A 15,620-nucleotide genomic window follows, 5' to 3' on the forward strand; every position below is an offset into this window, starting at 1 on the left:
ATGCCTTTGCAGAAAATAAATTAAGTTCCAGTTGTGCAAGATTTGGTCTCTTCCTTTTTAGGCTTATATACTGTATGAGATAGAGTTTACTGTATGCAAGGGAACCGTGGCAAGATTTACTACCATAAATAAATGTGGGGGTCATATGCAGAGTTTGGATCAGTAACTTTTACTTTGAGTACTATTTAATTGAGCTACTTTTTACTCATCATAATAATACTTGAGTATTTTATGACTTATACATGAGTACAATTTCAAACAAGTAGCAGTACTACTTAAGTAATCAGTCCTCTTTAATAATAATAATGCATTGGATTTTACAGTATATAGCGCTTTATCATAGACACTCAAAGCGCTTTACAGAATTAAGGCATTATTGTTTCACTTTGCACTTAGTTGTGGTAAGCTACAATGTAGCCACAGTTGCCCTGGGGCAGACTGATGGAAGCAAGGCTGCCATAGTGCGCCATCGCCTCCTCTGACCACCACCAACACTCACTCACACATTACATTCATACGAGGCGATGTGGGTGAAGTGTCTTGCCCAAGGCACTTCTACGTATCGTCGTATACATAAAACACAAAATATGTAAGAAACCAACAATATCCAAGATATCAGTCTCAATAGGATCTTCACTTTAAATTTCCTAAATTTTATGACCAAATTCTGTTTAAGGGAAATATTATCTAATAATTTGAGGAAAATTGAATGATTTTGTGAGTTTTTTCCACTGTTTAACATTGAAAATTACTGCAATCAAATGATAAAAGCAGCAGGAAAAATGTGAGCCCCTGCAAATATTGTTCAGTTCATTTACACAATGATTCATGTTTTCTGTCATTTTTACTTTCTCCTGCGGACCAAATTAGATGCTCCAAAGGTCTGGATTTGGCCTCCGCGCTATGAGTTTGACACGTGTTCTAGAAAATCTGTTTGCTGTAATGCTGTATTCGAGCAACTGTATCTCATCATTAAGAGAGTGTGATATCAGCACTATGAACAATATCAGATAAAGTGTACAATCAGCACCTAAGCTGTGCTGTAAACCTGTGAGCTGCCCTGTGATCCTACGTCCAAAGGGCAGCAGCAGGATCCAGTTTTGCACTGACAACAACATTCAGCTGTTATTCCAGCTGACGGATCCAAACGCAGCATGGTGCACAGTGAGGAGTGGGAGAAGCCTGTGGAGAGGGAAGGGGTGAGTTCTGTTTCGTGAATACTTGGAGATACCTGACACAGCAGCTTTTTCTCCAACGCCGTTTTCCCAAACAGAGATTAACAACAGTCCTGGTCTTGGCAACGCTCATCTCCGCATTTGGTTCATCTTTCCAGTATGGCTACAACGTGGCTGTGGTCAACTCTCCATCACCGGTAACAGGAACACAGAAACAAACCAGTGTCTCTAAATTAGGCCTATGTAATATATTGAGATTCAAGATGTACTGAGTTTTCTATTTTGGCGATATAGAAAATTACAATATCAAATATCAGTTTTTAATTCTTATTTTGTATTAAAATACTCATTTTAGGAGTTGCTGCTTTCTGATAGATTCCCCTAAAACCAGTGGTTCTCAAATTTTCTTGGCTCAAGTGCCTTCGTACAACTATAACATTTTGCTTAGAAAACTATTTAAAAATACCTATAGAGCATACAGTAATGATGGAATGAACGAGCGGTAACACACATTTTAAAGAATCTAATTTTCTCAATAACTGGGAAGAAACAGTATTTATTGCACTGGTTCCCAACCTTTTATTTTTTTTAAGAAGTTCTCGCGAGCCCATGATCATTTTTTTGTAGAATTAGTTTTTGATCATGATTTCTTCTCTTTTTTTTTTTTTTTTATTTACTGCATTTTAGTTGAACTAGATTTATATTTCACAAAGTGAAAATATAGAAATAGAGTTGTTCAAGATTGTGTGTTGCTTTAATTTTCAGAAACCTATCTAAATTTTTCAGAAATTTCAAGCGACCCCATTTAAACTCCTGGCGACCCCACGTGGGGTTCCAAACCCAGGGTTGAAAAACGCTGATTTAGTGGCTCCAGAATATTTATTTATTTTTAACTTTTTCTATAGTTTTGATCTTTTCCTGTCATCTCACGCCATGGGGTCGGACCAAGACAGACACTTTATTTGTTAATTTTCCACTCTCTTTCTCTCAAGTACCCCCTGTAATGCCATCACGTACCCCTGGGGGTATACAGACCCCCATTTGAGGAACACTGCCCTAAACAAGCCACACTACAGAACTCACTCACACTTGCTGTCCCATACAGAAGAAAAGGGCAAAAGTGGCATATATTGTGCCGCTGTTTGTTCATAAATGTCTGCGTGGCATTTTTGATCAACTAAATTAGCCAGAATTGTCTTTATTGAGTTGAAAGATATTGAGATTTATATCGTATATCGCCATTTTAAGAAAAAATATTGAGATATGAGTTTTGGGCCATATTGCCCAGCTCTGCTTTGAATCACCGTCACTGATCTTGTGTTTGTGTGGTCTCCTCAGTACATGCAGCAGTTTTATAACAGCACATACGCAGAGCGTTATGGTACACCGATGGATGAGGGTCTCCTGACTCTGCTGTGGTCTCTGTCTGTGTCCATGTACCCACTGGGAGGCTTCTTTGGCTCCCTGATGGTGGCGCCACTGGCCAACAAACTGGGAAGGTAGAGTTATTTTATTAACGGTCATGATTAAAATAAAATAAACAGTCTTTCACAACTATATGGGGTGCTGAATGTAAAAACTTGCTCACTGTTTCATAGCCAACATTTTAAAAATTTAGCTCATATTTCTTTTATTTGAGACAAATTCATGTAAAACAGCATGTTCTATATTATTGATAAAAACATGTACGCTTTAAATGTTAAATGTAAATCTAAATGTCAAATGTAAATCTAAATGTTAAATGTAAATATGAATGTTAAATGTAAATCTAAATGTTAAATCTAAATCCAAATGTTTAACCGTTCACCAAGTGTAAAGCTAAATGTTTAGAAATTATACAAAGTAGACAGGTCAGCACCTGACTGTCAACTAATTATGAAGACATCAAGAAAACCTTGGAGGGTGGGGTGTGTGGGTGGGGCTGCGTGATTGACAGACATTGACCTGTCCACTTTGTATAATTTCTTCATTTAGATTTACATTCAACATTTACATTTAACATTTAACATTTAACATTTAGATTTACATTTAACATTTAGATTTACGTTTAACATTCATGTTTACATTTAACATTTAGATTTTTGTTTACCATTTAGATTTACATTTAACATTTAGATTTACATTTAACATTTAACATTTAGATTTAAATTCAACATTTAGATTTAACATATAGATTTAGATTTTTTTTCAAGTGGACACATTTTTAACAATGATATAGAACATGTTTTACACGAATTTGTCTGAAATGAAAGAAAAATTTGCTAAATGTTAGGAAAGTAAGCTAAATGTTCAAAATATGTTGACTATAAATAGTGACCGAGTTTTTACATTTGGTACCACATACTTACACACACACAGACAAGTTTCACTTCCCTACAAAGACAAGTACTGGTTTTACCGTATGCATGAAACAATACCACACATTTGATTTCTCTACATCTCACCTATGGGTGTGTTGTTTGTGATGTGACTGATGATAAGGAAAGGAACCCTCCTCTTCAACAACATCTTCTCCATCGTCCCTGCTGTGATGATGGGCGTGAGTGAGATCGCCAAATCTTATGAGATCATCATCGTAGCCAGATTTCTGGTGGGCATCTGTGCAGGTTGGAGGTTACTCTACAAAACAGTAATCAGGAGTTATGCATGGATCATTTTTACATCCAGGAGTAAAAATTCCTTTTGATTATGGGTGCAATCAGAATATATGTTAAACTAAAGCTAAAGAATACACAAACATTTCCACAAATTATAAAATGCAAATGAATATACCACAAAACTTAGAACATTTAAGAAATTAGAAACTGCATCTGTTCAAGTAAACTTCTAGGTACAATTCATCTCTTTTTTGAATAGAATAGAATAGAATAGAATAGAATACACATTTATTGATCCCCAGATGAGAAATTCACATTTGCAGCAACACAATATAAGAGTAGACAGAACAAAATAAATACTAACATAGGATAATAAACAAAAATAAATACTATCATAGGATAATAAATAAAAATAAATACTAACATAGGATAATAAACAAAAATAAATACTAACATAGGATAATAAACAAAAATAAATACTAACATAGGATAATAAACAAAAATAAATACTAACATGGGATAATAAACAAAAATAAATACTAACATAGGATAATAAACAAAAATAAGTACTAACATAGGATAATAAACAAAAATAAATACTAACAGGATAATAAACAAAAATAAATACTAACATATGATAATAAACAAAAATAAGTACTAACATAGGATAATAAACAAAAATAAATACTAACATAGGATAATAAACAAAAATAAATACTAACAGGATAATAAACAAAAATAAATACTAAAATGGTCAACAATGTGCTCTGCTATTGGAAAAAAAACTACTTGTGTTTACAATTGAATTTTTTGGGGGGACAACTTCATCGAAGGGGGAAACATGACCCTATCTGTCCCCCCAGGGATTTGCACCCCTGTTTACATCCGTGCATCCCTCCTGTGGTCTGCAGGTCTCTCTTCAAACGTGGTGCCCATGTATTTGGGAGAACTTGCCCCCAAAAACCTGAGAGGAGCCCTTGGCATTGTACCACAGCTGTTCATCACCATTGGCATCCTCAGTGCTCAAGTGCTGGGTATCAGAAACATACTGGGCACCAGTACAGGTACTCTCTCTCCCCACACTGAGAGATGGAACCACTTAAATGGACATTATACAGTTGGTGATTACACACACATGTGTCCAGGCTGGACTCTAATGCTGGGTCTGACTGGTGTTCCTGCTGTGATGGAGCTCCTCCTGCTGCCTTTCTTCCCAGAGAGCCCCAGGTACATGCTCATCCAGAGAGGAGACGAGAGGACAGCAAAGACAGGTCAGACATCACCAAAGCTTGAAAATGAACGAAAGCTGTTGGTTAATTTCAGTCAGGATCACTTTAGTCAATTTGTTTTATTGAGCATGCAGTTTAGATTTGGCGGTAAGGCTCTGTTCTGGGACCTTTCTGCGTTCCTGCTGCTGTGTGGAGAGCCCGAAGTGGTGGGAGCACCCGCTTGCTCTTCCATGAGCTACATGGAGAAGCATAAGCAGAGAGAGCGGTCAGCAGGACCCCTTGAACAGAAGCACAGACGTTAGATGCCAAAAGAAGACACTGTTTAATTAGACAGAAGAGAAGGAGCAAGGGTGGGGGTGGGTTACAAGGCGTTTGTGGACAAAGCGTGCTGAAATAGGTATGTTGCTGTGGTTAAAATACAGCGCTGTGACTAACGCTAACCAATGGGAAGCATAGAAAATGATCAGCTGGATGATTAACTGAATTAGGGGGATGATGCTGTCAGTTGTTATAGCTACCGACAGCTGTCGGGGCTGAGCTAGCTTGACTTCTGTGCCTGCCTGAACTAACGCGATGCTCAATGTGTTGCTTCATCCAGCACTGCAGCGTCTGCGGGGATGGGACGATGTTGACTCGGAGCTGACGGAGATGCGTCTGGAGGACCAATCGGAGAAGGCCGAGGGCCGCCTGACTGTGCTCAGCCTGCTGGGTCAGCCCTCCCTTCGATGGCAGCTCATCTCCATCATCGTCATGAACATGGGACAGCAGCTGTCGGGGGTTAATGCGGTGAGAAGGGGATTTAACTCAACACGGATCCTGATTTCAAAGTGGTTTACATGGTAACACATGAGGACCCAGAACGGCACGGTATGGGGCAATTTTACCAACAAAACTGACAGGGAAACACCAAAATCTCCATCTACTCTTCCTCTCCTGATCTCCGTCAGTATGTTTTCCAGATAGCAAAATACTTCTGGTCCATATCTGGCTCAGTGGGCCCACACCTGGCCCACATACTGTATGGAATGATGACACTTGGGTACTCCGCTTCTGTTTGCCACAACCAAGCCATCCTAATGCCAGATGTCCGCCAAGGATAGACCAAATAGATATGGTATCTTATATATGGGCTACATCCTAATTAGTCGACGCTAACTTGCCATAATTCAGCCAAAACTGGCCCATATAGGGTTCAAGATAACTCGCCCACATTTGCTAATTTTGGCTCACATCTATTTTGTACGGGCCAGAAGAATACCAAAAGTGCTGGCCTCTGATTTTCCATGATCATAGAAAACGGACAGAAAAATTGGTACTCACGTTCTAAAACGGAAAAAGTCTTCTGAATGTGTTCCATTCCCACTTTTTTATTTATTTCTCTATTTAAAATCTGGCCTCGACATGACACAGAAATGCCTCACATGCTTTTTTTGGGACATTATCACTCATTTACACGCTATTATTCACTAAAACACTAGTGATCTTGCAGTACGTGTTAAGGTTTGAGTCGTGACTATGCTATCCTGTGATTGAAATTGAATGCAGATTTCTAATAGATTATGACTGTTTAGCTGTCTCAAGCACCGAGAGAAACACATATTTCAGTTGTTGTTTAGGCTCCATTTAAATGTGTAAGGTTTTCTCTACCTTGATCAGCTCCAAGGACACATGACAAGAGTCGTATCATGTCAATGTGGTTTATCCACAAACAAAGTTTAGTAGACGAAGCCCACATGCAGCTCGTTGGAGGACGACGTCTGTGTCTCTGTTCACTATCTGCGCCCCCGCCTTTGTACCCAAAGGTGTCTAATACAAGCATGATTATACAGTATATCACTGGGCAGACCAACTCTGTTTAGCTCCTCCGTGACCTTCAGGGCCATATGAATACTTGTGTGAGGGTTCAAACCAGAGTGTCAGGGCCTACCAGACAGACATAAATAAATAGGGAAATAAACCTTTTAAATGTGTGAGACCAGTGCTAGGTTAGAGGTATGTAAAGTGTGATGAGCTTATTTGCTAAGTTGCTAACACACAAGGACAGACAATCGATGATAATGATTTTAAGGGAGCTCCAAATAGCTCATTGAGCTCTTTGACGCCTCGCGGGCATTAAGGCATGTTTACCTTAATGCTCTTTTGCCCTCATAAGGCGTCTACAGGAGATACAGAACTGAAACTACTGTGAGGCCTCTGATAATTGTGTGACGTGTGTTTTTGGACTGTGGGGGTGAATCAGAGTAGCACTCTCCACATTCCCTGTACTTCAATCTGCTGGCCAGGGTTGACTGACTTTGATTTTGTGTGATGTAAATGTTAATGCAGACATGATGATATTATGGTATTTGCATATCCCCCATCTCTTGTCTCAGATCTACTACTACGCAGACAGCATCTATGGCACAGCAGGGGTGAAGCAGGAGGACATCCAGTATGTTACAGTGGGCACAGGAGCTGTCAACGTCATTATGACCATGGCTGCTGTACGTATAGGCTCCTGCCTGCACTAACACATGTCGTATGCGGTAAAAATTTGGCGATATATTGCAATATTTCACCTCGCGATTATCGCATTGATCCAAAAGAATGTCACGATTGATTTTTTAAATCATGTTTTTTTTTTTTTTTTTTAAACACCTATTTAATTGCGCTAGCATATGCATATCATGTAAACGCCCAGTCACTATGTGTCAGTGAACCACATCAGACATTATTAAACTATTTCAATCCTCAATTAATTTTAGCTTGGAAGTTGATTATACTGTATTTACGTAAAAAGTTGTTTTTCATACCATTTTGTAATTATTGTGATCTCGATATATTGCAATGTATATCGTATTGTTTAATATCGGGATATATGGTATCGTTTGTCTCCACAGGTCTACATCGTGGAGGCTGCAGGCCGGAGGTTGCTTCTGCTCTGCGGCTTTGGGATCTGCTGCGGGGCGTGTGTGCTGCTCACTGTGGCGCTAACCTTACAGGTAGGAAAAAAAAAACAAAACAAAACAAAGGGAACAAAAATTCCAGGTAAGAGGGAGAAAAAAAAAGATTGAACGTTGGAGGAAAAGCTGCGAAGTAGGAGAAAATAAAAGCTAAAAATGTCAGCTTTGGCGAGTGCAACAACACAGAGCTTTGCTGCCCTCTAGCGGTGCAGATTAGTATTACTACTAATAAAAGTGATCAGTGACAGTTGGTGCATAGACGTCAATATACTTTTGTACAGTCTCCAAAAAAAAGACGACTTTAAATACACCCAATACATATAAAAATACACAACAAAGACACCAAAAACAACTGAAAAATATCTATTATGACAAACAAAAATACACAAAAGTGACTCCTAAAAACACACAACAACAAACCAATGCTCAAAATGACTTAATAACACACAAAAAGACAACCTAATTTCACAAAATGATTCAAAAAATACACGAAACAATAAGAAAAACACAAAATGAGAAGTGTCATTTCATTCATACATCTGCACTACTGCATTATACCATAGTTGTATATACAGCTGTATATATGTATGTATTTTCGATATTCATATCTGCACTCTCACTGAACATATTATAAATACTTGTGTTGTTGTTGCTGTTCTGTCTTTATATGTATATATTATAATAATGTATATATAATAATAATAATAATTTATATATTCTACACATTGTTGTGTTTCAGGCAGAGAGAACAGCCATTTTTATTCTCTACATGTCTTGTAGTGGAATTGACAATAAAACTGACTTTGACTTGACTAAATATTTACTGGTAAAATGACAACAAAAAATACACAAAATAAAAGAAAAATATTGCTGTATTAAAGCACAGATTGGTTGTTATTCTAACTGCTGACTTGAATGCCAATAATGTGGCTCTTAAATGACACATTCACATTTTGATTTTTTTTTTTTTTCCCGCTCACTGAACTTTATAAATATACATTTAAACAACAGATCAATGATATTATGACTAATATTATGCAACTGATTCACATCAAGCAACTTCAACACCAAGTGTTTTGTTAAGACAATAGTTAGTGTTTGTTAAATTTGAAGTTGCAGTTTATTACAACATGTGTTATTTTGTGCACGGGTGATGGTGTACTTTGTGTGATCTCGAGGTGGGGCCTGCTTGGATCACACTTGTGTTTTGTTTTGTTTTGTTTTTAACTATCTGGTTGTTAGTGTTCCTTAAACCATGCATAGATAATGTCTGCTTTGTGGTAGGATCCATAATCCAACTTTACCTTAAAAGGATGGAGATGGGATGCAAAACTGGTTAAGCAGAGGTTACGTTTTAAAACAACATGTGGGATGTTGAACCAAAGTATTAAACTAAGATAATAAAGTGAGAATAAACATGACCCGATGAGGACGACGCCATCTTACTGCAGACCAACAACGCAGACTCGCCGCCAGCTTCTGTAAATAATCAAGACAGCTTGTTTATTTACATCCAACACAAACTTAAGGACACACATTCAGGTATTTTGTGAAGTTGACAAAACATTGGCAGCTAAAGAGTAACATTATGCATGTCTATGAAAGGAACAATTGAGAAAACAGGAGAAGCTGAAAATAACAACTCTAGTTCATCTCTATTTTTTTCTACTAAACTAAACAGTGGTGAATTTAAATGGATATTTATGGTACAGAATGTGACTTATAGATATTACTAAATAGTTCAAAAGTTCAAAATGATTTTGATTTTAGGTTTTCACAACAAAGTATAAGAAAAGATGGCCAAACAGGAGTTAAAATTGAATTTGAATTTAAATTGAAAGGTTAGATTATAGTATTCTATACTATTATTGCTTTAAAACATGCAGAGAGAGAAAACCTGCATCAACGATTTAGTAACACAACCTGTTTACCAGCCTGTAATAATAACCTTGTACCTACTACATCACACAAAACCAACAGTAAACTGCCTGTTTGTGTTGCCAGGAGAGTGTGACGTGGCTGCCGTACGTCAGTGTCGGCTGTGTAATGACATATGTCATTGGACACGCCATAGGACCGAGTGAGTCTGACCCCAACACACACACACACACACACACACACACACTGTTTACAGAAGGATGATCATCAGGTGAAGTCAGGGGTGGCCATCTGACATACCGCCAGAAGAGCGAGTTTAAGCAGATATGTTAAAAGGTGGCAAAAAATGGTCCAAAGGTGGCAAGAAAAGAGTGAAAAGTGACGAAAATGGGCCAAAAACAGTCAAGAGTGGCCAAAAAATGAGCAAATAAAGAGGAACCAGGTGGTATGTAATGACACAGGGTAGCTTAAATGAGAAAAATGTGGCAAACAGTAGTGAAAAAGGGCCAAAATGTGGAACAAAAAGAGGCTAAATGTAGGGAAGAAATGAAACAAGTGGTATGTATTGGGCAAAAGTTTGCTTATTTGGATGAAAAGTGACAAAAAAAATGAAGAAAGAACAAAAATTGGATTAAAGTGTCAAAAAGAACTTGCAAAAATGGACAAAAAATATGAAAAAAGGGATATTTATTGGCAAAAGGTAGCTAAAGTTTAATAAAAAAAAATGTCAAAAGGGGCAAAAATGGGACAAAGGAAGTTGCAAAATGGCCAAAAGAAATTGGTAAAAAGGGGTTAAAAAGTTTCCCTCTTTTAAGATTTTCTTAAAATAATAATGATTAGAATTAAGACAAAGAGCCACATGTTGAGCATCACTGACTTAATGATGGCTTCTACGTGATGTCACTGATAATGTAGTGGAAAAATGGACAAAAAATAGATATTCCATCAGACAATACATGTCTGATTTGATTGGCTAATCAAACTGAAAAAGAAGGGAAGGGAATACGTCTTCAGCTCATCACACCTGTGATAACTTTGTTGTGAGATTTTCTGTGTTCTGACACTAAGAGGGAAGCTCTGTGGGAACAAGACATGTTTTGTGAACTACACTGGGGAAACAAAGTCCTGACATTAAGGGAGGGAGAAATATACTTACTGTATATATAAGCATTTACCGTATGTATCGGACTGGTTAGGACACTAAATGCCAGGGCTGAATTTTGGTCCCAGTCCACCCCTGGGTGAAGTCATGTGACCAGACGTGTAATCATATCTTGTGTAAACCCTCCCTGACCCTGGAGGCCTGATGAGTGTTTTCTGTGATGGTCCCTGTGCTCTGTAGGTCCCATCCCATACGTGGTTACCACGGAGATGTTCAGGCAGTCCGCCCGGCCTGCAGCCTTCATGGTGGCCGGCTCCGTCCACTGGCTGTCCAACTTCACCGTCGGCCTGGTTTTCCCCTTCCTTGAGGTTTGTTACACAACCAGAGAAAACGCTTCCCAAACAATTAGTTTACATATGTCCAACAAATGTAACCAATACGGTACTCTGCATTTTACACTTACAGTGGATACTTGGAATTAAACGTACATCAGTTACATCAATAAAAATGGTGTATATATAGCCATAACACAGACAGAAAAAAAAAAAAATATATATATATATATATATATATATATCCACAGGGTGACATGTGTTGATCAGGGTGATGTATTGATTTATTTATTGTAATAATAATAATCTATATAATAATAATGTAGCAAAAACCACCACTAATAATAATAATAATAATAATACAAATATACAAATATGATACAGATACTGTATTTACAAAAAATAATACAAATATTTTTGTAAATATCTGTATCATATTTGTTTATTATTATTATTATTATTATTATTATTATTATTATCCATCCACCCATTTTCAGACCCACCTATTCCTGTTAATCAGGGTCGTAGGGTTATTATTATTATTATTATTATTATTATTATTATTATTATTATTATTATTATTATCTCTTCTACTTTATTTTCTACTACTGTTATATGTGTGTATCTGATCCTTATTTTTAACAGTCTTTTACTTAATTATATGCTTATTTAACATTTATTCTTTCTTTCATCTTTGTTAAACGTTTTATTCTTTTATTTGAGATTTTTTTTCTGTGGCTGTAACAAAAGCAATTTCCCCCTGGGATTAATAAAGGAATTCTGATTCTGATATTTTTATGAAAAATAATATCAAAATGTTTAACTGTTAGTTGGGCCAGTAGAATTGTAATAATTCTAGGGTTAAATCTGAAACTATATCCATACCATATAAAATATTAAACAGCCTACACAGCCCAGATTTAAGATATGGACATTTTCTTTTTTAAGAACAGTAGCATGTCTACTTTACTCCAACCACACCCTTGCAATATACAATCGTCATACAATCGACGATATATCGTGTGACCCATTGTCAGACGATATATCGTCCCACCTTCAGTGATAAATAATGAAGACAGCCCTGCTCTCCCCTATATATTGGGATGACTGCTGCTTAAAATGCTACAAATCACTAGATTTACACAATGGCAATTCAGGTAACCTTGAAAAACAAAGACATTCTCTAGACTTTAATCATAGTTATATATATATATGTGTGTGTGTGTGTGTATATATATAGGTAAAGCATAATTTGAGCTTTTGTTTTTTTAATTTGCTGCTCACGTTTCTCTTTGGTTTGTGTTAAAAGGTCAATATCTTTGAGTCCAGTGTGATTACAGTATGTGTGGAGAATCCTGTCTGTTTGTTTACAGAGTGAAGCTAATCTTTTCAATAACCGTTCACTTACCTAACACACTGGTATCCTGCTTATCTTTGAGTGGAGAACACTCATCCATCCTCCTTCAGCTCTCGTTTGGATTCTAGTCTAAATGTCTCAAACAAAGGGAACAATTTACTGTAGGTTCTCTGTGCTCAAATGTTGTTTACCAAAAACATGTGTCATCTTCTTTGTTCTGATGTTCTGTTTATCAGCACGTCCACCTCACAGCAAGAAGGTCCTGGGTTCAAGCCCTGGGGTGGACACTTGGGTCCTTTCTGTCTGTCCTGGGTGCACCCCCGCCTAGCACCCAGTGTTGTTTTTGTGCAACATAATAAGCACCTTTTATGTACAATACATAACATATTTAAAGGAGAAAGGTGCTAAAAAGGAGTAGGCAGAAGTTCAAGGAACGTATAGGTGACTACCCCTCCTTCACAAAATAACATTTTAGACTTCACATTTGGTTTTTCATGATGTAAGAATACTATACAAACATATACAGTGCATATACATACATATTTTTTCTCATTTATGTTCATTTGTAAAAATAAAAAAAAAGTAATGAAAAAACACCCACAATATTTTCTTTTTTATCGTTTATGTTCGTTTGTAACAAAATTAATGAAGAAATAAATTAAAAAAAAATAAACCAGAATATTTTGTTTTTTATCGTTTATGATCGTTTGTAACAAAAAGTAATAGAAAAATGAACCAGAATATTTACTTTATCATTTTATGTTTGTTTGTAACAAAATTAATGGAGAAAAATAAACCAGAATCTATTGTTTTTTGTCATTTATGTTCGTTTGTAACAAAAAGTAATGGAAAAAATAAACCAGAATATTTTCTTTTTTATCATTGTTTGTAACAAAACTAAAAGATAAAAACAGAATATTTTCTTTTTATCGTTTATGGTCGTTCGAAATAAGAAGTAATGCAATACAATGGCACAGAATATTTTCTTTTTTATTGTTTATGTTTGTTTGTAACAAAAAGTAATGGAAAAAATAAACCGGAATATTTTCTTTTTTGTTGTTTCCGTTCGTGTGTGAGCCAGAGATTGGCACCAGCAGACCCCCGCAACCCTGAAATAGCACAAAGCGTGTCTGAAAATGGATGTATGGCTGTTGTGTTTATCTTGTTAAGCTGAGATTAACCTTGGACTCCTTCAGTATGAACTTATATGGAAGACAAACCCGGGTCCTTCTATTGAGAGATATAAACTTTGTAATCTTGTTTGTTACGAGTATGTTATCAGTTTTTAATGCTGTTGTCTTGGTGGTAACATCTTCAAGCAGTGTGTAGTTTTACATAACTTGATTGACCAAATCCTTGTTATCTACGACTCCATCTCCAGCTGGAGTCTTGGCAGACTTCACGACATCCTTTGGCGCTTGTTTGAAAAACAGTCCCAACATCTCAAACGTAGGAAACCAATGTTGATGTAAATAAATATGCACAAAGTTTGTTCATGATATCTTTTTGTAAATGAGGCAGTGTTCTCTGTTCCGTAATTTGACGTTTGGACTCACGAGTTGGCGAGTTTTAGGTTGAACAATCTCGAGTTCAGCCCATTTGTTTTTTGTAAACAATGACTTCAAATCGATGAACGGTAACATCTTGAGTAAACAAAAGTAGAGCAATGAGAGATAAAAATCTCAAATGGTATGTAAACCACATTCAACCTTTCCCTGGCTGCTGATTTTCATTTTGTTTAGAATATTTATAGTATTTTTCTTCTTCTCTGCAGAGAGGCCTGGGCCCCTACAGTTTTATCATTTTCTCCGGCATCTGTCTGGCCACGCTGATCTACATTTGGCTGGTGGTACCAGAAACCAAGAATAAGACCTTCCTGGAGATATGCCAGATGTTTGCTGAGAGAAACAAAGTGGAGATCAAACTGGGAGATGGGAATCTACCTCTGAATGAGAGCAAAGAAAGCCTGAAGGATGTGGTAAAAGTTACAGTATTTTGAGGACAGACAATGTGAAGGAGGAACGAACTAGACATTTGAACTTAGACTTTATTTTTGATTTCACTTGTCAGTTTTTTCACATTTTTGGTATCGTCAGGATCATTTTACCATTAAAAATAATAATAATCTAGGGGTATACTGACAGAAAAAAGGCTAAGATCCCCACACCTAAAATATCAATACTAATATTTTCATTGATTAGGAAGCTGTTATGGCAAAATTATTAGTTATGCTTAATAATATATTTACTCATATATCTTAATCCTTAAGCCTTGGGTTGTAACTTTCCATTGTGTTATTCTCATGTCTTCAACTTTGCTTCTAGCTCTGGGTCAGGCCACCTCTTCAAAAGCACATGATGTCTTCCCAAAACAATACTGAAATCTCACAAGGTCGAGACACATAGGCACCCTCTGTGTACACACTCACATGCCTACACACACTCACATAGTCACACATACACACCCCATACACATCCATTCATACACACAAACACCATATACGCACACACCTCCAACACTCACGACTAGGGATGTAACGATTCACTCAACTCCCGATACGATTCGATTCACGATACTGGGTTCACGATACAATTTTCTCACGATTTATTTTACAAAATGGGACTGTAGACAAATGACTGAAAAATATTTCTTTATTTTTTTGGAGAAAATACTGTACTATTTTCCTTTTATTTTTCATTGTCAAAAGAATCCCTTGATAAACTATTCAAAATGATGCAATTTAACTAAAAATAAATCTTGAATGAAATAAATAAAGGAATAATACAAATGAAGAAGAAGCCTATTCATTTAAATTCTGGTTCTATAATAAACAATTCAAAACTGCATAATAGTTATTTTTCTTTTTAAAAGTGCAACTGAAAATGTATTTTGTGCCTTAACATTTGGACTTTTAAAAAAAAAAAAAAAAAAAGTCATTTTACTGTGTTTACGTCAGATATTTGCTTAGACCAGCAGAGGGCGCTGGTAACCCGGTGGTCGGTTGGGAT

General features: G+C 36.6%; 1 protein-coding gene across 3 annotated transcripts; it reads left to right on the top strand.

Moving 5' to 3' along the window:
* The first annotated feature begins 1,066 nt into the window (after positions 1-1,066).
* On the top strand, positions 1,067-15,155 carry slc2a5 (solute carrier family 2 member 5). 3 transcript variants are annotated; one of them, XM_028453581.1, is made up of 12 exons: positions 1,067-1,199; positions 1,274-1,372; positions 2,514-2,674; positions 3,657-3,781; positions 4,684-4,836; positions 4,918-5,043; positions 5,600-5,787; positions 7,374-7,484; positions 7,881-7,982; positions 9,948-10,023; positions 11,164-11,291; positions 14,387-15,155. In XM_028453581.1, the coding sequence occupies exons 1-12, from the start codon at positions 1,155-1,157 to the stop codon at positions 14,609-14,611; spliced, it is 1,539 nt and encodes a 512-aa protein (XP_028309382.1). In that variant the 5' UTR covers positions 1,067-1,154; the 3' UTR covers positions 14,612-15,155. The 3 variants fall into 3 exon arrangements, with proteins under 3 accessions (XP_028309382.1, XP_028309384.1, XP_028309383.1); XM_028453583.1 differs by lacking the exons at positions 1,067-1,199; positions 1,274-1,372 and having other exon boundaries at positions 2,633-2,674; positions 3,657-3,714; XM_028453582.1 differs by lacking the exons at positions 1,067-1,199; positions 1,274-1,372; positions 2,514-2,674 and having other exon boundaries at positions 3,656-3,765.
* Positions 15,156-15,620: the final 465 nt, after the last annotated feature.

This window comes from Gouania willdenowi, chromosome 7, assembly GCF_900634775.1.
Source record: "Gouania willdenowi chromosome 7, fGouWil2.1, whole genome shotgun sequence".
In the NCBI taxonomy this organism is placed as follows: Eukaryota; Metazoa; Chordata; class Actinopteri; order Blenniiformes; family Gobiesocidae; genus Gouania; species Gouania willdenowi.

What these genes read in the sequence shown, in the direction of transcription:
- slc2a5 (XM_028453581.1), top strand. Translation starts at nt 1,155, where the DNA reads ATGGTGCACAGTGAGGAGTGGGAGAAGCCTGTGGAGAGGGAAGGG. An exon ending in AGCTGTCGGGGGTTAATGCG is followed by an intron (nt 5,788 to 7,373) that starts GTGAGAAGGGGA and finishes CTCTTGTCTCAG; the next exon opens with ATCTACTACTACGCAGACAG. An exon ending in TGGTTTTCCCCTTCCTTGAG is followed by an intron (nt 11,292 to 14,386) that starts GTTTGTTACACA and finishes TCTTCTCTGCAG; the next exon opens with AGAGGCCTGGGCCCCTACAG.